This window comes from Anoplopoma fimbria, chromosome 2 (genome assembly GCF_027596085.1).
Source record: "Anoplopoma fimbria isolate UVic2021 breed Golden Eagle Sablefish chromosome 2, Afim_UVic_2022, whole genome shotgun sequence".
NCBI lineage: Eukaryota > Metazoa > Chordata > Actinopteri > Perciformes > Anoplopomatidae > Anoplopoma > Anoplopoma fimbria.
In genome coordinates, this window is record NC_072450.1 from 16,894,028 (window position 1) to 16,919,441 (window position 25,414).

General features: G+C 37.9%; 3 protein-coding genes across 3 annotated transcripts; all 3 read right to left on the reverse strand.

Moving 5' to 3' along the window:
• Positions 1 to 820: 820 nt before the first annotated feature.
• tcf25 (transcription factor 25 (basic helix-loop-helix)) lies at positions 821 to 16,088 on the reverse strand. Its single transcript, XM_054611815.1, has 18 exons — positions 15,753 to 16,088; positions 14,579 to 14,725; positions 14,389 to 14,460; positions 13,987 to 14,111; positions 12,840 to 12,905; positions 12,643 to 12,725; positions 12,071 to 12,201; positions 11,486 to 11,585; positions 10,394 to 10,487; positions 10,148 to 10,240; positions 8,619 to 8,724; positions 7,738 to 7,897; positions 7,450 to 7,537; positions 7,071 to 7,229; positions 6,892 to 6,979; positions 5,932 to 6,011; positions 5,718 to 5,793; positions 821 to 2,280 (listed from the first exon to the last, which is right to left on the reverse strand). Exons 1-18 carry the CDS (start codon positions 15,972 to 15,974, stop codon positions 2,113 to 2,115), a joined length of 2,058 nt encoding a protein of 685 aa, XP_054467790.1. The 5' UTR covers positions 15,975 to 16,088; the 3' UTR covers positions 821 to 2,112.
• Positions 16,089 to 17,394: 1,306 nt separating this feature from the next.
• On the reverse strand, positions 17,395 to 20,401 carry LOC129102785 (cytochrome b-245 light chain). The gene is made up of 6 exons (XM_054613057.1): positions 20,216 to 20,401; positions 19,776 to 19,845; positions 19,145 to 19,219; positions 18,940 to 19,023; positions 18,727 to 18,808; positions 17,395 to 18,315 (listed from the first exon to the last, which is right to left on the reverse strand). Exons 1-6 carry the CDS (start codon positions 20,271 to 20,273, stop codon positions 18,130 to 18,132), a joined length of 555 nt encoding a protein of 184 aa, XP_054469032.1. The 5' UTR covers positions 20,274 to 20,401; the 3' UTR covers positions 17,395 to 18,129.
• Positions 20,402 to 20,838: 437 nt separating this feature from the next.
• Positions 20,839 to 25,251, reverse strand: mvda (mevalonate (diphospho) decarboxylase a). Its single transcript, XM_054615397.1, has 10 exons — positions 25,030 to 25,251; positions 24,737 to 24,807; positions 24,152 to 24,266; positions 23,890 to 24,036; positions 23,512 to 23,711; positions 23,194 to 23,268; positions 22,839 to 23,057; positions 22,153 to 22,268; positions 21,884 to 21,992; positions 20,839 to 21,454 (listed from the first exon to the last, which is right to left on the reverse strand). The coding sequence occupies exons 1-10, from the start codon at positions 25,103 to 25,105 to the stop codon at positions 21,374 to 21,376; spliced, it is 1,209 nt and encodes a 402-aa protein (XP_054471372.1). The 5' UTR covers positions 25,106 to 25,251; the 3' UTR covers positions 20,839 to 21,373.
• Positions 25,252 to 25,414: the final 163 nt, after the last annotated feature.

Below are 25,414 nucleotides of genomic sequence, written 5' to 3' on the forward strand. Positions count from 1 at the left end.
GACCTACATGCATTTGCCCTTCTCTGACTTTGTATTCTTTTACCACAGTTTTTTACATTTTTTTTTATAAATTGTACAGTAATGACTGAGTGTTTGACGAATCATTTCATGAGAATACGTCGCAGTAGTAGTAACATGGAGTCGAGTTAGACTTCCTCACATTCACAGCTCCCTCTGAGGCAAATATATATATATATATATACCCGGCGATGATCACACGCTAAATCCTCACAGACTCAAACATAGCTCCAGGTGAACTACGAACAATGACATCATTTGACAATCAAGCACAGTCACACTGTTATCATGTGGCTCGCCAAGTAACTGTTAATGTATGAACAGCTACAGTGTCGAGGAGGATTTGTTCAGTGTCTCCAGAGTTTATGTTGTCCGTGTGACCAAGAAATCTTTAGGTTGACTTTAATTTAAAATTACTTTGTGGTATTTGTGACTAACACGTAAATAGATCCATAACAAATAAGAGCTCCAACTGGTATGCTTATGTGACATATTTTTCTCTGAGAGGTTTGACAGGAAGACAGAATGAGTATGTCCTCAAGAGACTGATTCTTCCTTTTGCCAGACGAAAGCCATGTGAGGGCGCTGCAGGCTGTAGGCTGAGCCATTATGATGGGAAAAAAACCAGCAACACAAGATTTAAAATATAGGAAAATGGTGACACAAAAATTAAGATGGAATGAAATGCTTCTTCATATTTTGCCGACGTGCTGCCAGACATACAGTTACAGCCTCAGGTTCTACCTGCGGTGAATCAGCCACCAAGAAACAGGTCATGAGCATATGACTATGCGTGCAAAAATCAATTTAGGCAACATTTATAAAATATGTGTCATACTCATAACTTTGAAGACAGCAGATTACTGGAAAGAAAATGGGGCCAATTCTCTGTACGGTTTTATTAGGTGGAGTAAGCCACAAATAATGAAAATGTAGCAAGTCAATTCAAAAAGAAATCAGAATTGATTTCCAAACAGAGTGGGAGCGAGGGAACATAACAGAGCAACAGCAGACATCCTACGGTAATGATAAGATTTTCACAAGAATCAAAAACAGGCAAGTAGAAGTCCAAGAAAATGTGATTAGATTCTCATACTGTGGTTTTCTAATAAAATGACTATGTGACAAAATAGCCATTTAACCAATATATTTCTTCTGTGGATAACACAGAAAAACAGAATCCCATTATTATGGTTAATATTTTGATTTAGAAATTAGCAGAAGACAAGACAAAAATGAATTCATGTTTATGGAAAATTAGATTTAAATAACTCGTAAAGGCTAGAGCGAGATCCATCAACTCATTGCTTAAATCTCATCAAGATTTTCTTTGTTATTTTTTTATCATGAAATTACTTTTTGCTTTTTCTAAAATAATGTGCTGCTTTTAGGCATTGTTTTTAGTACTCAAGTAATTAATATCCTTTTTTGGAGTCCCTTGCCTTATTTTGAAACTTTTTAGCAAACTATTTGGTAGGAAAGCACTGTGGTTTGAGGAGAGGGTATTTATAAAAAGAGTTTTACATATATTTCAATGTATATGCAAATACAAACTTTCTTTTGGATTCTGTGAAAGAAAAACCAAAAAAAAAAACGTTAAAGTGCTGCTAAGCTTACTTTTGAATTTGTGATACAGAACATCCACTCAAAATAAGATCTGTCTTACAGGCGTTCTTATTAAATAAATCAGTCCACTGTTGGTAAACTGAAATACTCCCTGAAAGCCGAAAACCAGAGGAAGAAGAGTAGCGCCCAATGCATTAGTGCTTCTCACTGACAATGACTGGAGACGTTGGAACTGCGTAATGTTTATCACAAATAAAACTGTCAACTTGAGAGTCGTAACAAGTTCAACAAACCCATCTGTTTTCTGACACTGGAAATAAGTTCATAATTGTCAGGATTGTCCCAGGGTCATTTTAAGTCATCTCTTCCTTTCACTAAAGTACTCTGATAACTGTGACAATTTAAAAAAATAATTCTCAGTTGTTTCACTTAATCTTTTCTTAATTATTATAAACCCACCAACACCATTAAATATTTTCAGATTTCTCAACGTCATTATTTTTTTTCCACCTCCGTCTCCCTCCTCTCTCAGTCCCACTCCTCCTCATCCCTGTACGGGTTGTCGTCTCTCGGTGGCTCTTGAAACCTGATGTTGGCCAGCATGTCCCTCATTGCCACCATCAGACGATTCACTTCCTGGTTCAGCTCCTGTCCAGCTCGAGCAACTTCCATGTCGTCCTCCTGCCTCAGTCCACCCTTATCAAGAAAAAAATAATTCAGTTAAAACACAAATATCGAGAATCTTAGTACTTTCTACAAGCCTTTTGACCTTTTCAAACTGACACACACTGATACATTCTTACCTCTGTGGAGTTCATCACTGAAATTGTTTCTTATATTTCATAATTTTCCAGGTATATTCTAAATAAATCCTGTAACCCCTGGTACAATAGTCTCAACCTGCTGGAAACACTTGATTGTGTTGAAAGACACCTAAAGTTATAAGACCATTATGATTTGTCCTACTGTTTTTTTTACGCATGTTATTGACACTAAACTATTAGTAAATAGTAAATGAAGAAAATCAACACAAACAAATAAACTTTGATGATGTTTTTAGAATCACTATGAAACATTCAACATTTGTGTGGCGAATAAAACCGATTGATACCAGGAATACTGTCGGTTGTGTTATAAAATGTTATGTTGTTTGTAGATATTTAACTCTATTTCAACAGTAACAAAGAGGAACTGGGTAGCATATCTTCCCTATTAACCTTGTTTTCTTTTATCCATATCATATCTCTTCCTCTCCATAAGTGGATAACACAATCAGGATGGATGGAACTGTCCTGATGGAAGACGCCTCAGGCCCGTCTTGTATCTTTAAGCATGTATAGCTGACCCACAAGATGTTCATTGTGTAGTTGTACCTGATATATGAATCTTAATGTGGCTGCAGTTGGTTTTTGCTGCACACTGGCAGTGGACTAAAAGACCAATGATGAGTTAGAGATAACTCTGTAACTCTTTGCATAACATTTATGATCCCCTGGGTACACACTGTTCCATGTTAAGCACCTCAATCATCGTAAAATTGTGAAAGCCCTCTTGTTTTAACCCTGTTTGGACATTCTGTGCTTGGTCTTGCACCACCAAACTCCTTTAACAGCACGAAGTAGCCTTTAAGTCTTAACATTATTCACTAGTAAATATTATGGACCCCAACAGATTGTTTTATAACAGGAATCTTAAAAAATGATTCTGTTGGCAAGTTAAATTCAGAAAAATAGAATGAGCCCGGTAGAAATGGGTTCAGTCTATTTGTTGCTTTCAGCCCATTCATGGAATACATTTCTGTCAGTGTCCTTTTTTTGTAGCTTAAGTCAGAAATCTGTCATTCACGACACCCATTAACAATGTACCCTGTGGAGTTTTCTTGTACACAAACAAGTTCTGTTTACATTCAGTGTTGCTCGACTATACAAATTGTAGGCACCCTGGAGGTCTAGCAAATATGTTGAATGCTTTCCCTTCCCTATAAAACAATTTGTAATAAATAAAATGCATGAATTGTGCATTTTTCAATCCATATACCAGCTTGTCATCTTCATCCATGCCTTAGCTGGCAACTATTGGCATCACAGGACCATGCCCATGCGTGTGCATGACAACAAACAAATAGCGGACACACTCATAAAAACATTGCTCCATAGCGATAGTAGTGGTCCAAAACTCCAAAGGGTACCTTTAGATTCATGATCCGACATGTATTTCTCACCACGAGACTGAACAATTCAGGCTGAAATACAGAGTATAAAAACCTATTTACTCACATTACAACATTTATATGTATATACATATTATCATTCAGTGCTGAGACAGAATAACATGTCATCCTCCTCTGTTTTTCCTTGCCATCAATGCTATCAATCAGCTCAGCTTTTCTGATTTATGTGGAGAGCGGTGCATGCTTTCTTGATTTATAAAGGGGGTCCTTGAATTTTGTGAGAACATATGATAAAACCATTAACTCCTGAATGCTTTTACAAAAAAAAAAAAATATCCCCCATTGATGCTATAAAAGACCACAGATTAACATCCCGCTACGGTTCTCCTTTTCTTAAACAGTGATGATCTACTTAAGATTGGCTGCACCTTGCAAATATGACTGTCTTTAAGTCACACGCTTTGGTACTCAACCAATCTGTCTGCAGTGATTTTGTACTTTCTTATCTTCACATCAAAATGTGTTTGTTGCCATATGGTAAGCCATATGGAAAGCCATATGGAACAAGGAATAAGCAAATAATATGGAGTAACAGAGCAGAAAGAGCAAACACGCTTTAGTTGCTGAGGACAATATGGACTAAGGATGACTGTAAAATTGTGGCAATTGACCGGTATATTGATAAAGTTTAAAACAATCAAAAATCTAACTTTAACTCTGGTCAAAGTTACTGTGAGGAACTTTTAATGGGTTATAAATCAGTCTCTGTACATGACCTTAATAAGTCAATGAGACCATCAGGGAGAAATTGGCTATTTCTATATAGTCATTCTAAATGCTTGTCATCAGTGCCAAAACAGCACGAAAGTATCATGCAATACATTGGCAAAAAGATCTTAAGAAAAACACTTCAAATGTGCAGTCTGAAACACAAAGCCAGCTATTGTGGGAATAGTTGAAATGGTTTGATGCTTAAGTTTAAGCAGAAATATGAAATGTGCTCAACTGACGTCGTATAAATACAGGTAACACTGAAGATTGTAAAAATGTCTCATAATAATTGTTGGAAAGTCAACTTGACTTGGCTTTATAACTTGGCCCTATACATTAATAATAAGGATATATAAGATATATAAATATTTATAAACATCAAACTTCACTAATAGGAAAGATACAGCAAAGAAAAGGCCAGTAAAAAAACACGTTATCGTCTTGTTCTTCAGTGACAGTGTGAAATGTTGGACAGAATTAACTGCAACAAGGTCATATATTTTGCAGTTGTCCCCACCTCAGGGTGACCGTGTGTCTTTGGGGGCAATATTCCATCAGTCAAGCATGTGTGGTGAGGTGTTTTCCAAGATCTTTTACCAGTTTATGTATTTCCACCAGCCCTGGAGGGTCATGCTACTAGTTAGCACAGTGTGTTATTTTAGTAATAGTTGAAAAGAAACCTTGACCTTTAACACAATTAACACTGTGCTCCGTCACTGATTTTGGAAAGTAAATCCAACGAAAACAACCCCTACTTCAGTTGACACTCTTCGAAGGAGGTCGCTTCATAGTGGATTATTCACGGATTGTTAGTTTACACAACTTCTTAAAATGTGTTATATTTGAACATAGACCTTACAGCTGTTAATCACATGATGTGCCCACATCCACATCATGGGTCCCTTTGTAGAGTCTTCTAAGTTTTTATTACACATCAATGCAGCAGCACCAGGATTCATCTTGAGATAACATCACTACAGTTTGCTCTTCTGGTTGAGGACCTTGAATTCACAAATTATGAATGCGATCCACAGCATTACATAAATAACATACGTAAATTCGGTTTGTTGGCCCTTTTTTTTAATTCATGGAAGACAACCATATTGTGAGTCTTTCAATAAAACTAAAGCCCAATTCAATTTGTCAGAACTATTTCCCACCACCTCTTTATTGCCTGATCCATGGAACTGACCTGAAGGTTGAAGTTTGGCAGCAAAGACCGGAAAAACAGCGACAACGTGCTCTCATTGGTTGCACCAACATGCTGCCTATACACACAAACACACATACAAAAAATTATTTGATTGCGGAAAAGCAAATTGCGGAAAAAAGCCTGCACAATATTTTCGTCTTCTTTGATTGTGAGATGGGATTTCATGTGCACAGTTGTGCGTGTCCTACATTACCTTTCTGGTCTGGTGTACGACATCACTGAGTCCAGTGGAGGCAGAGGGTCAAAGCCCATCACAGGCTGACTGGTCACCTCCTGAGGTTTTTTTTTTTTTTTAAACACACACACACACACACACACACACACACACACACACACACACACACACACACACACACACACACACACACACACACACACACACACACACACACACACACACACACACACACACACACACACACACACACACACACACACACACACACACAAGATTAGAATAATTTCCTCAGGGATGCATGAGTTCAGAGATACAGGAATACTAAAAAGTGTGGAACCAAGTTATCAAGCAAAGTTTAACCATTTTTGCAATCACACATAAAACCCTGATTGGATTTGTGAGGGTTTTCTGTATAGCACAGATCATATGATAGTCAGCAGGTCTATGAGTCGATAATTGTTGTCTTTCCCTGTGAGACCACACTTATTATTCAGAGACAAATCATTCTTTGAAAAATTATTCAATTTGATAATTTATGCAAATTACATTTTCATTGAATATCTTTCTAAAATGTTCTTAAACATTTTTCCGCAGGGACTAACTTTCTCCCACAACGTTGAGTCCGTTACAGTTAAAGGGAAACAATTGCACAACATTGAAACAATACAAAGTCGGTTGAAAATCCTTTTATGAAATAGAGCCGCAAGGCTCTGCGTATGAAGCACTATCATTTCATATTTTTAAACATGCAAATGTCTGTGAAAGAAGAAATAGCAACTTCACTAGTAACAAGCCAAATTTGACAAGTTGATCTATCAGCTTGTTGTGATTTTTGTACAAATAAATACACAAAAACTAAGAAAAAAAGCCAAGTGTGGTTACACTTATGGGAGACTAGATCTGTGAACTGGCTGGACTGAAGACATTGTGGATAAAGTGAATTGTGTGCAGGTGTGGGTGCTGATTGATCCTTACTAGAGGCAGACTGGAGGTGGCTTCTTTGATCTCAGAGAGGAGGACGTGACGATGGATGTTCCTTGGTGCACACTTGTACCTCTCCTTTCTGATAACGCAGAGTGATGGGAGTTATGCTAAAGTATGGAGCATGATTGCACAAGAAATAGTGACAGCAGAGCAGCTCAATGAGATCTTACTTATTTTGGCAGTCGTCTACCAGAGGGTCTTTGGCATCAACTCGACGCAGCACCTCTTTCACAGACTCTTCCAACCAAAGCATTACTGCCGCCTCTCTCCACATACTGTGAGTCCTCCCCACATACAGAGCAGTCAGTTCCGCCAGGGCTGGGGGCTGCCTAGAGACAGAGAGGGTAGGGTGAGTTTTTTTAAGATCATGGTAAAAGAAAAGCAAAATGGATACAAAATAAAGCAAAAAGTTATAGGCCATAACAATGTATATAGCAATAACATTATGTATACGTTATAGTTAAAAGCTGCATGATAAACAATACCCTGCTATGTTAATTTAAAGGGGTTAAATTGCATGATAATCAAAACAAAGGGAGCATACATTACCCAATCTGGCTCTTTGGGCCAAAGAAGGCATGTGAGCTGACTGTGGCATCTGGCTGCACAGTACACAGATCCAGCAGAGGAATCAAGACTGCAGAAAAACACATTCAAAGCAACATATGTGGGTCAAAGTACACATTAATAACTTCATTGACGTGGATGGCATGTTATCCCTTCTTTATTATAGAGATATTTTTAGTCACAGAATAAACAATGTGAAGAAAAGACTGAATGGGAATTATGTTTGAATATTCATAGACTGGGAGTAGTTCATTAGAAGTAGAGTCTAACCTCCGGGGAACATGATGAGAGCTTTCTGAAGCAACTGGTCAGCTTTGCGTCTGTCATTGTCACTTTCTTCAGGATCCACATCTTCCTGCTGACTGAGATGGAAATGACAAAGTGCAGTGGAGAATGCAAAGTTTGGCAGCAGGCACAGATTTCTGTGCACCTATAATGCAAACAAATAAATAATTCTGGGTTAATAAATCAAACATATAGGACCATACATACAAAATCTTTGTCGACTAACACGAGATAAGTTTAAATCTTGTGTGTGCCAGAGATAAGTCAGTCAGCATGAAACATGCATAAAATAACGACTAATCCAGGTAGACTAGTCCAGGTGGATACCTGTGCCAAATTTGAAGAAATTCCCTCCAGGTATTCCTGAAATATGGCCTTAACATACGGAGAGATATACAGACAGACATACAGATGGGATGTACTAATGGATGGACGGATGGATGAATGAACGGATCAACGGACGGACAACTAAAGCCAAAATCCCTCTGGCCATGGCTGTCCCCTTGTCAAATTTGCTTTAAAAAGAAGTTAAAGAATTTTAAAATCGAAACGGAAACTACTAAGCAACCAATATAAGGACTTTATAACAGATGTAATGTGTTTTCCCCCTCGGTTTCCGTTAAGCACTTGGGCCGTAGAGGCCGATTCAGATTTATTTTATATTTTCGAGTAGACAGACACACAGACACACACACACACACACACACACACACACACACACACACACACACACACACACACACACACACACACACACACACACACACACACACACACACACACACACACACACACACACACACACACACACACACACACACACACACACAGCACACACAGCACACACAGCACACAGCACACTTTACCTCCAAGTCCTGATGTAACTGGAGGAGAAACTGGTACTCTCTGGAGCGCAGCGCCAGGAAGTCAATGAGCAGGAGCATGCAAAGTGGGTCACCGTCTGGGTCCAAACTGAGCGGCAGACAACACCAGAAGTAAATGATTAGGAATGAACGGGGCACAGGCACACAAACATCTGAATCCAAGTGCAATTAAAAGGCTCAAAGTGTCCTTAAAGACACTGTTGGTTAAAGCTGACATTAAGCTTCATCTAAAATGTTGCCATTTTAGTGTGAAATAAATTATGAGACATCAGAAACCAGATATCATTAAAAATCCTGCAGCTATGCTATTTCCTTTCAGAGTACATTTTAAAGCTTAGGCTGCAGACCAACTTAAGTGGTCCATGGAGTGGCTCAGCTGTGCACAAATTGCTACTGACAGTGATAGGGAAATAAGTTCATTTTTCTGGTTTCCTTCAAAATCCACCACAATGCATTTGATACTATCTAAGCAGATTGAAAATGGTTTGTGTTTGAAAAAACAATAAAAAGGGGGATACAATTATAAGCACTGTTTCTTTTCTCTTGAACATAACATTGAGTTCAGTTTAATCAAATCATATATGTGAGACCATTATTCAAACAGATTATTCTTGCCATTTTAAGCAGGCAGTGATTTATTCATTACTGGTTGAACAGGGGCAGCTGTCAGCTTTTATTCATTCACAGCTGCTTTACAAAAGGACCAGAACATTGCTTTATGTGTGTGGCTAAAGCATTATGGAAGTGTACTTTGTAACAGCAGGATACAGGAGGTTATGTGATTTTCACGCTCACATTGTTTTTGGACTTAAACCAATGTAAATTCAATTTATTTTGCCATTTGCATCACCTCGGTCATACGCATCATCTTACATAAGCCTATATTAGTGTCACTGCTATAGCCTAACAAATAGGGAAAGCATTCAAATGTCTTGATAAAACATATTATCAACCATTAAACAATTTGGAAGTTCTTGTCTGAAACAGATTTTCAAACATTTTCAACCTTTTCCATAATTTTGAAAGGATCATCTTTGATCGGTATCAGTTGTAACATATAACCATGTCATACAAGTAATAAATTGTGTCTTTCGGACTTCCCCCTGAGCCTTAACAGGATTACCACTGTTAGAATAAAACCCTAATAGTCGAGTTAAATGTCTTTGAAGACCATCTTCCAAGTCTGATGACTGCTGTTGGTGGTCAATATATTTAATGAAATAAGAGTTATTTTTGTTTAGCACATTGGATTACATGGTATCCAATGTGATTTAAAATAAAGAAACTAAAGACATAACAAGGCAATGAAAACAACTTTCAGCCTCCATATTTCTGTAGGAATAGAGTGCTGCTCAGCGGTAATACTTACTACTACTAAAGACACCAGGGTTGTACTGAGGAAAAAGAAGCATGTGCATTTTTCTGTATAAAATTACTTTAAGAAAATGTTACTGTTTCCCTTTAAGTCTATGACGTGTATTTCCCAGTGCTCAAAGTTCTTCCCTCTGTACCTCAGAATAAGTTTGCAGTACTCCAACGCCGTCCGTGGGCATCCTCTCTTTTCCAGGAACATCATGTGTTTATAAAGAGCCAGATAAAATGCCCTTAAAACAGAGATGATTGAATCATTTGCATTTAAATTGCATTCAAGTCCTTCAAACACAATTTAAGAAACAATATTTTAAAGTCCAACAGTTGCCTCACAAAAGCAAGGTGTTCAACAACAGCGAAAAAAAGAGGAAAAGGAAGTAACCAACCTGTTCTCTGTACGCAGATAATCCAGTCTGCTGGTACCTGAGGTCAGACTGAATAACGGGTGAAAGGCGCACTCAAAGCTGTACATGGCCCTCTCTGAAAAAAATAAAATCCATAATTTACTTATATCCACAACAAAATAATAATACTAACAATAACATTTCACTGACGCATCAGCAAACTACGTGTGGCACAATATACTGAAAGCAATACTGAACAGAGCTATACAACGTTTCAGGAGCTTGGCCGGGTCAGTTATGCTCTTTCACATCACCAGCAGGACTTTGCATCCCAAAGACCAGAAGGAAGCCAGCGTCTTACTTCTTATGTTCAAGTTCTTATTATTTAGCCTGACAATCTGATGAAAATTAAGAATATGTGATTTGACAGCGTTTTTGTATTTTGCATCAACATATTGAGTCATTTTAACAAGTCAACACTGATGCAACTCACACACTAAAATCAGCTTTGATATTGGCTCAACATTTTGGATGTGCATGGTTTTGATATGAAACACACTTAACCCCCCTAAAATGACTAACTTACTCCTTTTAACTTATTTTTCAGATGATCTCCCTGCTCACTTTAAGGACGCTGGTTAGCACTAATTTATACATAGTGCATGTAACCAACACCTGACAACTTTGATCATAATTACAAGAGGAATTTGGTCACAATCATGATATTGCTTCCAAACTAACAAAAAAATGTAAACAACTGCAACAACATTATTAAGTTAGGTATTTGTTATGTGCCTCATATTTTGTTTGATGATATTTAGCTCAATAAAATATCGATATGATTACAATGCATTTATAACAAGAATATCAAACCATGCCAGCTCTGTTTTAACATAAATAAGGCCTAAAATGTGAACAGAAGGAGCCACAAACAACTTGGTTTAGGTTTAGTATTTGATAATAGCTGTTGATACAACAAATAGTGTTAATCTGCCTCTAACCGACATCAATAAATTGCTGTTAAACAGATTCTGTCTAATAGTTTGGCATCTGGGTCATTGCTGGGATGTAAACGATTCACACTCTTTGGTTTAGAATTTACGTGATTTACAAAAAGGAGCACATATTCCTCACCGATGAGGTCCCTGGCCATCTCCTGATCCTCCTGTATGCGGCAGACATCAGAGAGCTGCAGCAAGGAATCAATATGGTAGGGGTTAAGCTGTAGCAATGCCTGGAGAGGAAAAAAGCAAGACAAAAAAAAGTAAGATTGGAGAAAACGCTTTCAAAGGGACAAGAAAACATGGGGCTAAATGTTATAAGGATGCATGTGGTTACACTATTTCTGCAACTGTAGATTTGTCAGTATGATTACATGAACACACGAGCAAACTGCCATCTGACTTGTTTTTAACTGTAGAACAATACAAGTACATGCATAAAACTTTTTTTTCAAAATCAAAGTGCTAATTGGGACTAAACTCTGACTTCTCTTGTAAAATGTTAGGTACACACAACCATCTGATACGACTTTGAACGTGGTTATTTGAATTGCAGTTGTGGATTATTTGTACTGATGATGATTCAACAAGATTGTTTCATGGTGATTCAAGAGTTGAAAAACATGTTTCATGACCATTCTTGACACCCTAAAACAGTAACACTGATTATTTAGCATCAATACACTGACACCAAAGAGCAGAGAATAACTTTTTTTACCACAATGTTGTTGGGATCCATGGACTCGACAGCATCCAGGAACTTGAACTGTACTTGTTGGTACTGCCGACCGTGCTCAAAGGTGAAGCACTGAATCCCTTCCTTTGACTGCAGTAGGGTCATTGAGATTCCTTTAAATACAATAAACAGTTAAGAACAACAAAACATAAAGAAAGACACAACAGGGTGGTATATAATGAATAGATATTAAATTTACACTAATGGACTTGAATAAGCAAGAGTACATTACAGATGAGCTCTTGAAATCGATATTGTAACAAAAAATCTCATATGTGTTCCTTTCTGTGAATATATTAGGACCACTTATCCACCAAGAAGCAGACAGTGAATTCATTTTTAAACAACATTAATCAAGAGAAAAACAGGAGTCAAGTGGGATAAAAGTAATTTATAATGTCTACGTGTATTATTCCTATTGTATTGTTCTACAGTTTATAGACACCTCAAAAAAGTCATTAAAACTGGCAAACAACAACATCAGTTTCCGCCTAAAATGTTACATTTAGAAAAGCAACAAGCCTCATTTCAGATGTCTATAAGGAAAAGCCTACCTGGGCGGCTGAAACGAGGCCAGCTGTCCTTAGGATTGGTCATCCAGGTGCTACGGTGAAACTGTCTGTTTCTCTGTCGTGGTCTGTCAGAAAAAAACACCCATAAATATAAACACAAGAAAATACTGCAAACACACAGATGGCGTGGGCCATCTAATTCCAAACAGTCTCACAAACCTTTTCACTATTCTTTTTACCTTTGATCCCCCTGAACAGCTCGAGCCCCAAAATATCTCTTCAGCTCCGTCTCTGGGTTGAGGTTCCTAATGAATTGAAACAAACATTAAAATCTTGACAGGCTAAGTGACGACGTGGACCAGCTGAGGAAACACATTCCAAGAGAAATATAGGAGTTGTTTTATTTTCATTTTTAAGACGTGCCCGTGTCTGATGTTGACTCGACTGCAAAAATGCAAAAACATCAAGTCATAATTCTAATTAATTTCTTGTGTGATTTTCAAGAAGCAATATTGAAAAGTTGACTGGTAACCATAGTGAACAAATGGTTTACATATGATAGGCAAGATTAGGTAAATGACCATACCAGTTGGTCATCCAAGCCCCATAGTTTTTGACCTTCAGTGTAGGGATCGTTTTGCCCTTTTTAAGATTATGAACTTTTAAGTTTTGATTATATGGTGGAGATTACGTGGAAAGGACATATCATTGCTAAAAGTCTTTCCTTTTTTTTTATTTAGTACTATATTCTGGACACTCCATCAATGACATTATAGCTGTGCAGTTTGCCCATTTGAGACAGGTGAGAATACATGCTCTGTGTCAGCTTGGTTGCATCGGTGAAAAGAGCAGCCAACATGACATCACATGCTTTGTATCAACACAGGGAATTTGCCTTTGACAGCTAATTTAAAGGGCTTGCTCTGACATCACTGGTTTAGTGTCCATATTTCTAGAAGTTTTAACCTTTCAGCAATTCTGTGTTGACTCAATGAAGTGTATCCCCTGAGATGGACAGCCTCTAAATAGCTGTTTTTTCTTGCGTGAGCCAAGCGCCATCACATGGTTGCAATAAGGAATAAAATAAATGTACATTATAGTAAGTGAGAATACTGAACTGACCATTGCCATGTTAACTCATGTCAGCTGTACCCTGGCTATTTTAGTACTACTACTCCATAAACATGTTCAGCTTAAATGTATATTACACAATAACTAATGGACTAATACAATACAGTAGAAACCAGAGTGTTGTGCACATGGAAATGTAGAGAGCCATACTTCTCCCGCAAGCCAAGCTTGGTCGAAAAAAAGAAATGAACCAAAAATTGCTATCTGATCTGAACCCGTCTATTTTGTCTACATGAGAGATGGTGGGTCACTCACCTGTGCTCAACATGTAGCACAGATCTTCTGTCGGAGCCGCTGCAATCCTCATTTTGCAAAGTCAGACCGTTGGACTGCTCCAGATTTTGCAGCAATAAATCAATGTTATCATCTGGTACAGCCTCCTAGAGTTCATTTAACAAAAAAGGGTGAGACAATGTTTAAATGATGTTTGCTTTCTAAAAGAAGCTACAGTTTTGTTTATTGTGTGTTTAATTTCTTGTGAGTGATTGTAATACCGTGTAATTATCAGAAAAATATTTTCATTACATTTAATGAATGTTAAATATTAATTAAGTTGTCATTAATTCTATGAATAAAGCAAGGAGTGTCATTTATTGCAATTTATTGTATTCAATGTCCTACCAGAGCAGATACAGAATCCCTTCTAAATAAAATTACCTTTCCATTTTCTGAAGTCACTTTTGTCTTTTTCTTTTTCTTCTTCTTTTTAACTCTGTCTCCAGACGAAGACTGTTAAAGACAAGAGAGATAACAGTTTAATATATGTTAACGCGATCAGAATAGTTATGGTTAAGTCAAATCTTGGGATCACAGAAAGACTTCCTTCTTCTCACAATGCTTCATCTACCTTTGTAGACGTTTCCTCTTGCTTTTGATCTGGTTCCTCAGCTTCTCTGTTATCATTTGTTTCTGTGACATTTGTATTATTCCCATCTGGCTCCTCTGCCTCTTCATCAGGTGAGATTTTCTCTGCTTCGTTGTCAGCATCACCGATCTAGTAAAAATGTGCAAGAGAGTGTTGGGTAAAGCCGTGCTAAAAGTCAGTGAAAATCCCAAAGCCCCAAACATCAAGACAAACCTTTTCCTGAAATCATGTCATGGTTACAACACTCTAATGCCAACCACTAAACATATAAAAGATTTGTGTTCAAGGTGACAAGAAAAAGGATATGCAAACTTAATATTGTGAACTACAGCTGCTGAATGTTTCATCACTTGAATAAAAAAAGTGTAGAGTTCAGATTTCAGGTATTTAAACTGGTTGGTATAAAAAGTTCACACATTAAATGAGCTTACTGTGGTGACAAATAATAGACATACAACCTAAGATGCTGGTGACCCTATGTCACAACTATTAACATTAACCTGAAAAAAGGAACAATGTATTTTAAACAAAATGTCATAAATCCTTTCAGTCACACTTTAAGCTTTTGACAGCATAATGTTGATGCAAAGTCTTCATTTACAATGATCCATCTGCTTCATAACACAAATAGCTCTAGTTTCATGAAAGATCAAAAACTAAATTTGTCTAAGTTTCTTTTTTTTTTTATGGTTAAACATTACATCACAACAACTCTTTCTACATACTTTCAATTCAAGTGTCAGTACATGATTATTAGCTTTTTCAGAGGCAAAAAAAATCCACATCTGTCCAATTGTTGATCAAAAAAATTAATACATAATTGTCTTAAACTTAAAAAAAAATTGCATCACGTGCAGATTTGTTATCTAAATAATGTCACCATTTTGGTTGTATGTGATTTAAAGGCTAGTCAACACTTGAGCCTTTTTGTCAGCGTTTTCTTAAGGTTGGTTTTGCAGACTGATTCTGATCAACCTCTTTTTTTTAGCTTACTCAAACCTTAATGTAATGTGTCTTAGTTTAGTTAAATGAGCTGAGAAACGAGCTGCTGTTGACGACACACTGCTAGCTTGAGTTAGCCAGGTCCATGGACGCAGGGAGAAAACACGTAGCAGCGTCACGTTTAACGCTACTGCGCATTACACAGTCACCTTACCAGTTCATAAATGTTGCTGAAGTTTTTCTGAGCCTTGTTTTTCTTTGCCTTTCGGCTGTTGCCTTTGCTGTTAGACGGAGGAGAAACATTAGCCGAGTCCAGCTGCTCCTCCTCACCCGCAGCCTGCTCCTCCGAGTCGTCACCCAAAGTTAGATCCCCGAGATCCAAGGCCTCCTGACCCCGCTGTTTCCCTTTGAGCCGTCGCAGAGCCCGGGTAGACATTGTCCGCCGCTCTTAGGACACATACACGTGTATATTTGTGATTAAACGAGTTACTAGATAGCTGACAGACACAACAACCCAATGAAATGAGGGTCAATTCCATTGGTTTTCCATTTCTTCTTCTACTTCTTCCTCTAAATGGTTCATCACCTCTGGGTGTGTTACTGCCCTCCACTGGAAAGATGGAAAACTGCATCAAAAACTATTAACTCCTTTCATGGAGACAAAATGATTATCATTGTTAATGTGGCAATGTTAGTTTTCAACTATTTGTTCCAGGACCAGATATATAGAACAGGAGAAGGAAAGTGATACATAAAGCAGTTTAACAAATTATTAAAGGATAAGGCACTAATAGTGTGACAAGCAATATGTTTAGCAGGAAATACACAACGGCAGCAGTTGACACATATAAAGACCATATGATGTAAACAATTGGCACAAGCAGTTCAAACATCTAGATCTGATCATAAGCAAATAATAACAGGAGGTATAAGTAAAGCCATAAAGTTGTATTCATACTCATACAGTCGTGTAATTGCTTTCATTTGGTGGTGCTCACTCATTTAAGTTTGGAGAATTTTATAATTCTTCTCTTTCGTAAATCTAAGTCATTCTAAATGGGTCATTTCTTTGATGCACTTCGATTTTGTACCACTTTGAAATTGACTTTAGTGTATTTTTTATTTATTTTAATGTTAAACTGTTTAATAACTTTGAAACAGCCTTCGTGTATGAATTGTGCTGAATAAATGACCTTGTTTTGCCTCACTTTGCCTAAAACTTGAATGCAACTCATACTGCTCCAAATTAACTCAGTCCATTTGTTGTTCTCTCATGCAGCAGGAGGTGGCAGTATTAGCCTGAGTAAAACATCGTATTGCATGATACTTTAATTTAAAAAAAACAAAAACTAAAAACACTGATTTCTTACAAAACTACAGCATTCTTACATATAAGTAGTTTGTTAGAAACATAAACAAAATAATAATACTGTAAATCCAATAAGTGCTGTACATTGATGGTGTGTCTAACATGTTACAGCCCCACAAATTAAAATGGGGAAGTATCATTGCACCTTTGTGGTATCCACACACACGACAGCTGCTAAACAGATCAGATGTGACCAACAAAAACAAAATCCACTTGAGAAAAGAAATTAATGAATAAACATGCAGAACCTGTCGGACAACCAACCAGATGAACTAATCACACATTCCATCATGAGCCAATAAACAATGGCAACGTGACAAACAATGAGAGAAAAGAAACACTTGAGAACAGAAAGGGTGTTTCTGATGCAATGAAATTCAGTGTTTTTGCGAAATGGGGAAGTTGCAAATGCCATTTCTTAAAATAACCATCCAAGGGAAACTTGTAAAACAAGAAATATGAAAGTAGAAGCCAGTACAGGTTATGATTCAAGGCGCACAAGGGATTTATTTACAAGACATCAAAATACAGACAACAAAATAATGATAAATGCCAAATATAATCAGCCTGATACAGCCAAAACCCAAAATGTCAATTTAATCTTAGTAAACATCGCTATGTTGTCCTTCAGGATTTTGATCAGTTCACCTCAAGAAATACAAAAATACATTGGGGTTAAGAACAGAATACAAGTACTTATTACAGTATATTGTAAGATATGTGCATGGCAAACAATACAGTGGATGCAACACAACTTAAAAATATACATTATGGTGGTTGGCACAGAAAATAGGTATTGGTTTGAACTTTTATAACTGCAGTAAAATGCCTACATCACCTACAGTCTTTTGACTTGACAACTTTTGTAAATGGTTGCCACTTAGCAGCTATAGCATTTACATTAAATTCTGTGGCATTTTTTTTTTTGTTTCAAAACTTAAATTCACTTTATCCATCCTCCTTTGAATTTCAAATTAATTTGTCAAGAAACATTTTTAATGTGCTCTCTCAAGGTACAGTATTTATCTGCAGGTTGAATAAGAAGGTGTGGACCCAACATGTAGTCCAGTCACTGGCTTCACTTGACTTCAGAAAACTAATCGTTTGTCCAGACTCAGATAATCTGGTGACCCCACTGTGACTGGTTTTGATGGTTTCATTGTACCAAGCTCTCAGGCAGACAGGGGAAAGGGTACAGAGGATGGGGCAATGAACTGGTTAGTTACTCGCCAACGGGGATGGGGTTGTCATAGGCTGCTCCCTCAAGGTCGTCCACCCGTTTTCTACGCGTCTCAGGAGGAGGTCTCGGTGGTGGATTCTGGGGAGGATTCTTCATGGTGTCTGCTGGCTTTCGGACCATCTCCTTTCTTGGAAGAATGGGCTCCCACTGTTCACCTCGGATAGCTGCCTATAAGCAGGAAGATTAAAAGGAAAACAAGTCAGTAAGATCAAGTTACACATGTCTGAAACCTATCGTTAAAATAACAACAACAATAATGGGAGGATACACAACAGTGGCCTTTATCCTGTACACTCATAGTTGTATGCATAATTATATTTAGATAAACTGTGCAGCGTGCCACTATCTATGACTTTGGTTACCACATCTAGTACTGTTGAAGAATTCAGTCACACCCCTGACCCGTCAGATTTCATAACTAGAAGGCCATGTCTCAACTGAGGAACCACTATTGAAACAATCTCTTCCTTGTTGCCATTTCCTTGTTTCCTTCAACAGGCCACCTCCTGCCTTCTAACATCTTTATCAAATGTTACCTGCTATAATTAGAAATGTATGTGGTAAAAGCTAAAAACTTACCACAAGGTAGATAAGGCTGGCAATGCCGAGACAGACACATCCGAGGACAGTTGCAAGCATAAAACCTCCAGGTACACAGATTCTGAGAAAGAGAGAAAAGGAATTATGAGAAAAGACCATAAAGACAAGTTGTTTGTCTATTGTTGGAGAGACTGACTGTGAATGAGAGGAATGTAATCCAGCAAAGGATAGTGGCTGACATAATGAACTCACGCAGCATGTAAAAATGCTCTGACATAGTAGTTCCTTGTCAATGGCCCAAAGGATTTCACACATACTGTGAAGCAGTACTGGCCCCTGAGGGAAAACGAGAGACAGGCCGGAGCAATAAGCTACACCAGCAATCATCACAGAACTTTTCCAATAAAATACAGCCTACATATAATAAAATTGAATATAGCAAAACGACATCACTTACGTTCTCTCCACACTTGTGCCTTTGGCCCTCTTGCTTCTGGGATACTCCAGTAGACACACAAATGCCCCAGCAGCACTAGTTATCTGTCAAGGCTGTTTCATCTCACAAGGTTCACTAGTCGCATAATAACTACGACAGGACATCAAAGCTAATTTAAATAAACATCTGTGGCTGTGAGCAGGTTCAGTGATATTGAGAATGATGGAGGGACTGATGGTTTCTGACAAAGTAGAATGGAGGATTATGGTACCATGTCAGATAAAAAAAAAGACTTCTATGTTATGTTTTTATCAAGGAAAAACTATAGGGATTTATGTATCCAAATGGAGGCAAACCTATTTGATAACAGATAGTACTACTGGTAGTGACTTTAATTTACTATTTTACTGCACTTTTAGGCTTTGTGATTTATGAATTCTTAGCATGCAATTGTACCAAAATGCTGTCATATCAATGTTAAATAACGTCAGTAAAACTCACAGTATTCCTACAGTTTTGTTTTGCACATATTTAAGTTTAGGTTAAGAAATGTCAAATTCAAGATAGCAGGTCTTTCACAAAGAGACAATTTAAGAATCACTTCTTGAGATTAAAATCAATCATATAGTTTTATGCAAAGTATAAAGGATACACAGCATAAGCAGCAAACTGCCAGCCTCTGAACTGTCCAGCCACCCCCACAATGCCTCCAGTGAGGAGAACTGAAAGGAGGAAGCAAGAAGATAACATTTTAAACTCATGACAAACAACATACCTTTTGTGAATCCACTCAAAGAAACAAGAATGTGTTAAATTGTCCAGCGCTTTGACTCTATAAAGCATTTCCCTTTGTTATTAAACATGCTTGAATTTACAGTGGATTGATTATATTAATGGTATAATACTATATATATTTTTTTTTAGAAAGCTTTGGTCTATTTGGTCAAGGAACTAATGAAATACACAATTTTCCTGTGCAAATATTAATTTTGATCTTAGTTACTCATGTAAGTTAATCAGACAATACTTTTCTATGAAACTCACTTCATAAAGTTCATTTTTTTCAGTCTTAAGAAAATGTTTTATACTCACTGAGTCCTGAGGCCAGAGCCTGCTCATTGGCCCACATAGCCCACTCGATTTTCCCCATTGCGTTCACTTAACCAGCCTCTCTGCAAACTGCTGGGATTCACCAGAGAGCGACTCACAGCTTTGATTGTTTCTACAAGGAAGAAAAAGTATTTACGTGAAGTGAGGTGTGTGTGAGTGTGAGTGAGTGTGTATGTGCAGGCTGGAAGGCGGGGCGGGGCGTAAGTTAGCCGATCCCCGTTTCGGTCGTCGTTTCCGAATAGTGGAGGAGTACAGAGTGAACTTACCGGACAGGTAAAACTGGAGAACGTGAGTCTCATATGCAACTCCTGCTAATTGATGTCCGTTTTAAGTAAGGGTATTTGGGTATAACGTTTATAAACACTACTATACAGAGACGTTTGATTTCTGCCATAGATAAAGGAATGATCTCATGGTTTTAAAATAAACTCATAACTGATTTTTAAAGAACAGTTTTTGGTGCTTGCTGGATTGAACTTTTCAGCTTTTAATGTTAGGCATATTTTAATTTTCTTTTCCCTCCTTTGCATATGTCCCTGACAAATCTTACTAATGCTTGATTTTGGAAATGACAAAAGACAAAACAAGAAACAGCTATATTGACTAAAATATATTTTATTTAAAAATACAATTGACTAGTGTGTAATGTAGGTCTGAAATTAGATTTTCACAAGATGAAAATGAAAACATAATCAAAGAGACATAAATTTAAAAATATCGTAGTCACAAGCATGTGCTCAGATAGGACAGAGAGCACAAGGTCAGCTTCAGTACTGAACAGCATTCATGGTTTACTGTGCTTCTTAAGAGCACACAGGCAGTACCCTTGAGCAATGACAGTGTGTCCATTTATTTAATGCCTCAAAGTTGAGCACATGATCATGTCTATGACTAAACCAGTGAGTCAAACCCCTCTAAAACAGTATCCACCTGTAGATACTGAGAAATGACCAGTTAAGAGATAGGAAGAGGCACACCAGTACTGTTTGATTATTAAGGAAGACATATTAGCATTCACAATGGTAAAGAAGGTGTGATCTGTAAAAACCTATAAACGTATGACAAATGCAAAATTTTATCACTGCTGAGTTGGCTTTATTATTGCCGAGTGGAACTTGTGTCCATTTTGGCTTCAGAGCATCACGCCGTTTTCTTAGGCAACCCATCAGAGCCGAGTAGATGCTGAGCGGGATCCTCCACAACACAAGGGCCTGGTCCAACCTGGAACACAAAACATGAAAAGATCAATATACAAAATAATTCATCTTCAATAAGTTTATTTTTGTTAACATGTAAAAAGGTACTTCATAGGCTTTTTCTAATAAGTCTAAACTTGTGTAAAGGTCAGCAGTGAAGCAGAGGAACTACTGTATATCACAATATGTGCCACAATTTTCAACTGAAGAGGTGCAACACAATATTTTACGTAAGAGCACGTACAAAGGAAATGTGGACAGAAACCTCATACGTGTCACGCAATCTGACAATTGATATATCCAATACATCAACTGTTTATTGTGCAGCCTTAAGATAGACACACCAAGACATATACAACCAAAACAGATAACATTGAGTGTGAGATGTTGTTGATAAAATAAACTGATAAAACAACTGAACTACGGAGTGATTACATCTGTGTGTATGTGTTACCTTGGTACTAATAACGTAGCTTATTCCCTTTGGCAAGGGCTCTAGACCAATAGCCTGTTTCAGCTCCTCAGAAAGAGCCACATGATTAACTGGAAGACCCTTTACAAACCTGCAGAGAAGGAAGAAACATTCAATGGCTCATTTCAAAGAGACTGAAGCAAACACACCTTGATAGGCAGTGTGAAACAGCTTATTTGAAGCCAAAAAACACTATATATCATGGTGTTTTTTAGAGCTAAATGTAGTAACTCTAGTATCTGTCAACTCACTGTCCTCCATTGATCTCTGGGGGGAAGAAATGTTGAATTGCCTGAACAAACTCAGGAACATGCTGCTGTAGCGTGTAGATCACAGCGTTGGGTCCCGCATCAAATGTGTAGGCCAACTAGAGGGGAACAAGGAGACTGTAACCGTCATATAAAGAATGTGAAAACCACGCCACAAGTTTCACATCTTCATTACACCATCTCAGAAACTCAGCTGCATAAACTAAGGCAAATTTTCTCCAAAACAAAAAGAAAAAAAAAAAAAGCATTCACTTAATAGCACGGATGCAAAAGTGAGGAGGTTACAAATCTACATAATGTATGGAGTGCATTACTAAAGACATGGACACTGCCCAAAGACAAATGATCTGAAGAACTTTTAAAGTATGTTTGTAATTTATATGTGTTTGGCCCATTAACTATGAATAATGTACTGCATAACTGATATATTCCAAGCCATTTTACATTTTTTTAAGCTTTCAAAAGGACCAATTTTTCCATTTATTAATGCATGTCATTATGCAGATGAGTGGAGCTCCTAATCCATCAAAGTAAACATTTATTTTTCTTTCTTTTATTGTTGTGTAATAATGCATTAAGTATTTTTTAAAGTAAATACACAGCTGTCCAACACTATACCTAGAGAAGAACATCAATATTATTCTGCTCTTTCTCAGAAAGTTGCTCACCCTTGTCTCCCCGTAGTGTCTGTTATACCGATGCACCAAATTGATAACCTGTTGAGACACACTGCTGAGGTAGAAGATAGGTGGGTATGTGTCAAGGCAGGTTGCATGGAACTGGTTACTGTCCTTCATGGTTAGTTCAGCGAATGCAGCAAAGTCCTTTCTTTGCACGGCTTCAATCATCTCTACCATCCGGCCTGGGACAACAGAATCGGCTCGGTGCTACACACACAGAAAGATCAACATAGGCTCTCTTGTGAATAACAATAAGTAAGCTTAAAATACAGTGTAAATGACAATAATTTCAACAAATTGACAGTAGTGTTAGTACACTGAAAATGTAAGTTAATGTGAGGACCTTTAAGAGACGGCTTGTTTGTACACTGGTTTGCATCCCAGAGGTGCTGCCCACTGGCTTCCTCTCAGCACTTGCCTTTGAAAAAAGCATTAAATACATGAGAAAAACTTTTTTTTACCATTTTCAACTTAAGTGTTCATTGTGTACACTGGTCAAGACGCTTGCATTACATGTTGCACAATTTTTACTGAATTATAGAAGTAAAAGATAGCATGTGACTTTCACAATAGAGCACAAAAGTGCCAAGACATAACTGACTCTCATAGAATTCATAATTCTGTCAGTCTCTCACTCTGAAACACACACAAACTGACCTACCACTAATACAAGGACTCTGAGCTCAGGCCAATGAGTCTCTGGTGCCACCTGCTGGGCCAGACTGTCCTTGCCGTCGTCTTTCTGTCCCATGATCCACTGGACAAACCCTCCATACATACTACGGCATGCGCTGCCGGAGCCTTGCCGAGCAATCCCAGACAACTCTCCCTCCAAACCAAACACCCGAGCCAGAGTGTAAACTGCAACACAATGATGAAAGAGCAGAGGAGACTAAGTAAAATTGAAATTTGTCAAATAGGAGATAGACATGGTAAATTATAGAATGGGAACACAGAGGAAACATAGTTTTTATCCTAAAATGAAACCCTGCATTTAAAATGAGTACTCTAGTGTCATTAGTGTAGTACACACACTAACCTAGACAAGCGAATCCAGCAGCTGAAGAGGCGAGCCCGGCAGCAGTGGGAAAGTTGTTAACAGAGCAGATGTGGACTTTGTGAGACAAACCCATCGTATCCAAAGCAGGTTGCCCTTCATTACGTCTCTTCCTTGCAAGTCGTCGAACTAAATACAGAACACAGAAAAATAAAATGGTGGCCTGTACTCTCTCTAACTGATTTTGTTCTGTTTTTTGTCCTCTCTGTGCTTTTTAAGAAGAACTAAAACAGGCGGGACTCACTTTCTCTCAGACAGGACTGTAGTCGAGGATGGGTTATGTCCTCCTCTTTGCCATTTAGCCACATTCGATCTTCCTGAAATGAACTGCTGGTTGCAACTGTTGTGGTAGTTTTCAGCTGAACAGAAGAAGGAAGACGAGGAAGATAAAGGTCAATATTAATAAGGTCAATATTAATAATATAGAGTCTGAATCGTGTATTTGTACTATCTTGGTATGTTTCCATTACATTCCATTTAAAGTGACCCTGGAATAAAGAGGTTAACATTATATTCCAAGACCAAACAAAGGTTACTACATAGTTTTTCCGGACTGAGGTACCAATGCATGAAATAGAACAAGTGTCTCTAACTATTTCATGACTGACCATCCCGACTGAAACTACCAGTACTGATAAACATGCTATGAGAAGCAGAACTGAATTAGCTTCTCTCTCCACTTGTATTAATGGAGTCTTTATATGAAAGCAGGAAATCAGCAGTTCAATGTAGCAGCTCTGGACAGAAGCAACAACACTTTGAGAAAAGCTGACTGTTTCCCCACAGACACAGGATTCATAGTCTGATGACAACACTGTTCATTAAATACCTGGTCTTGGTGCAATGTGACGCTCAACGATGAGTTAATGGGTAGAATTAACTCTTCATTTCGCTTCCCCCCTAGAAAGCAAGTTTGACACATGGTGAAACAATATGAATATGCTCGACACTTAATCCACCCCTTTAATGCACAGTATTCAGTGAGACACCATGCACAAGTTACCATATAATAAACACATGCATCGTCTTTAAGGCATGAATCAACGTTAGTTATATTCGCTTTCTTAAAGCTACAAACCTAGTTACTACACAAGGGTAAACATGAGTCGAGGAGATACTTACAGTATTTGATGACAGCTATATTCACAGGAGCGGTGCATGTAACTGTTTTTAGCTTGTCCATACTATCCCCAGGCATAGCTCTATATGTAAAGCAACGTTTGTATTGCTAAAGTTGTAACTGTGTACTCTGAAATATAGTGTACCAGGTGGCTCCAGTGTTAAGCCGTGACAGTGAAGCTAACCCTCTACAAGCTGACTATAGCAGTTTCCTCCCGGTGTCTCCCGATTGGCTGTTCTTGAACATGTGGCTAACCCCGCGACCAATCAGAGTCGTTCCATTTTGTGTCAACAGTCGGAAGAGCCAATGAGAGATCATCTGACCACGGTCGTGCGAAAATGGGGCAAGGAGAGAGACCATCCCACACCAGTGTATCTCACTATGGCC

Bases quoted from the DNA above. Each gene is read 5' to 3' on its own strand.
- mvda (XM_054615397.1), bottom strand. From the start codon at position 25,105: ATGCCTGGGGATAGTATGGACAAGCTAAAAACAGTTACATGCACCGCT. The intron at 23,269-23,511 runs GTAGGTCAGTTT...CTTTTTTCAAAG, and splicing joins TCAGAGTCCTTGTATTAGTG to GCAAGTGCTGAGAGGAAGCC. The intron at 23,058-23,193 runs GTCCTCACATTA...CTGTGTGTGTAG, and splicing joins AAACAAGCCGTCTCTTAAAG to CACCGAGCCGATTCTGTTGT.
- tcf25 (XM_054611815.1), bottom strand. From the start codon at position 15,974: ATGTCTACCCGGGCTCTGCGACGGCTCAAAGGGAAACAGCGGGGTCAG. The intron at 10,488-11,485 runs GTGAGGAATATG...TATTTTTTTCAG, and splicing joins GATGGCCAGGGACCTCATCG to AGAGGGCCATGTACAGCTTT. The intron at 6,012-6,891 runs GTAAGGATCAAT...AAAAAACCTCAG, and splicing joins CCACCTCCAGTCTGCCTCTA to GAGGTGACCAGTCAGCCTGT.
- LOC129102785 (XM_054613057.1), bottom strand. From the start codon at position 20,273: ATGGGGAAAATCGAGTGGGCTATGTGGGCCAATGAGCAGGCTCTGGCC. The intron at 19,220-19,775 runs GTATCCTTTATA...ACAGATAACTAG, and splicing joins CAGTTTGCTGCTTATGCTGT to TGCTGCTGGGGCATTTGTGT. The intron at 18,809-18,939 runs GTGAGTTCATTA...TCTCTTTCTCAG, and splicing joins AGAGCATTTTTACATGCTGC to AATCTGTGTACCTGGAGGTT.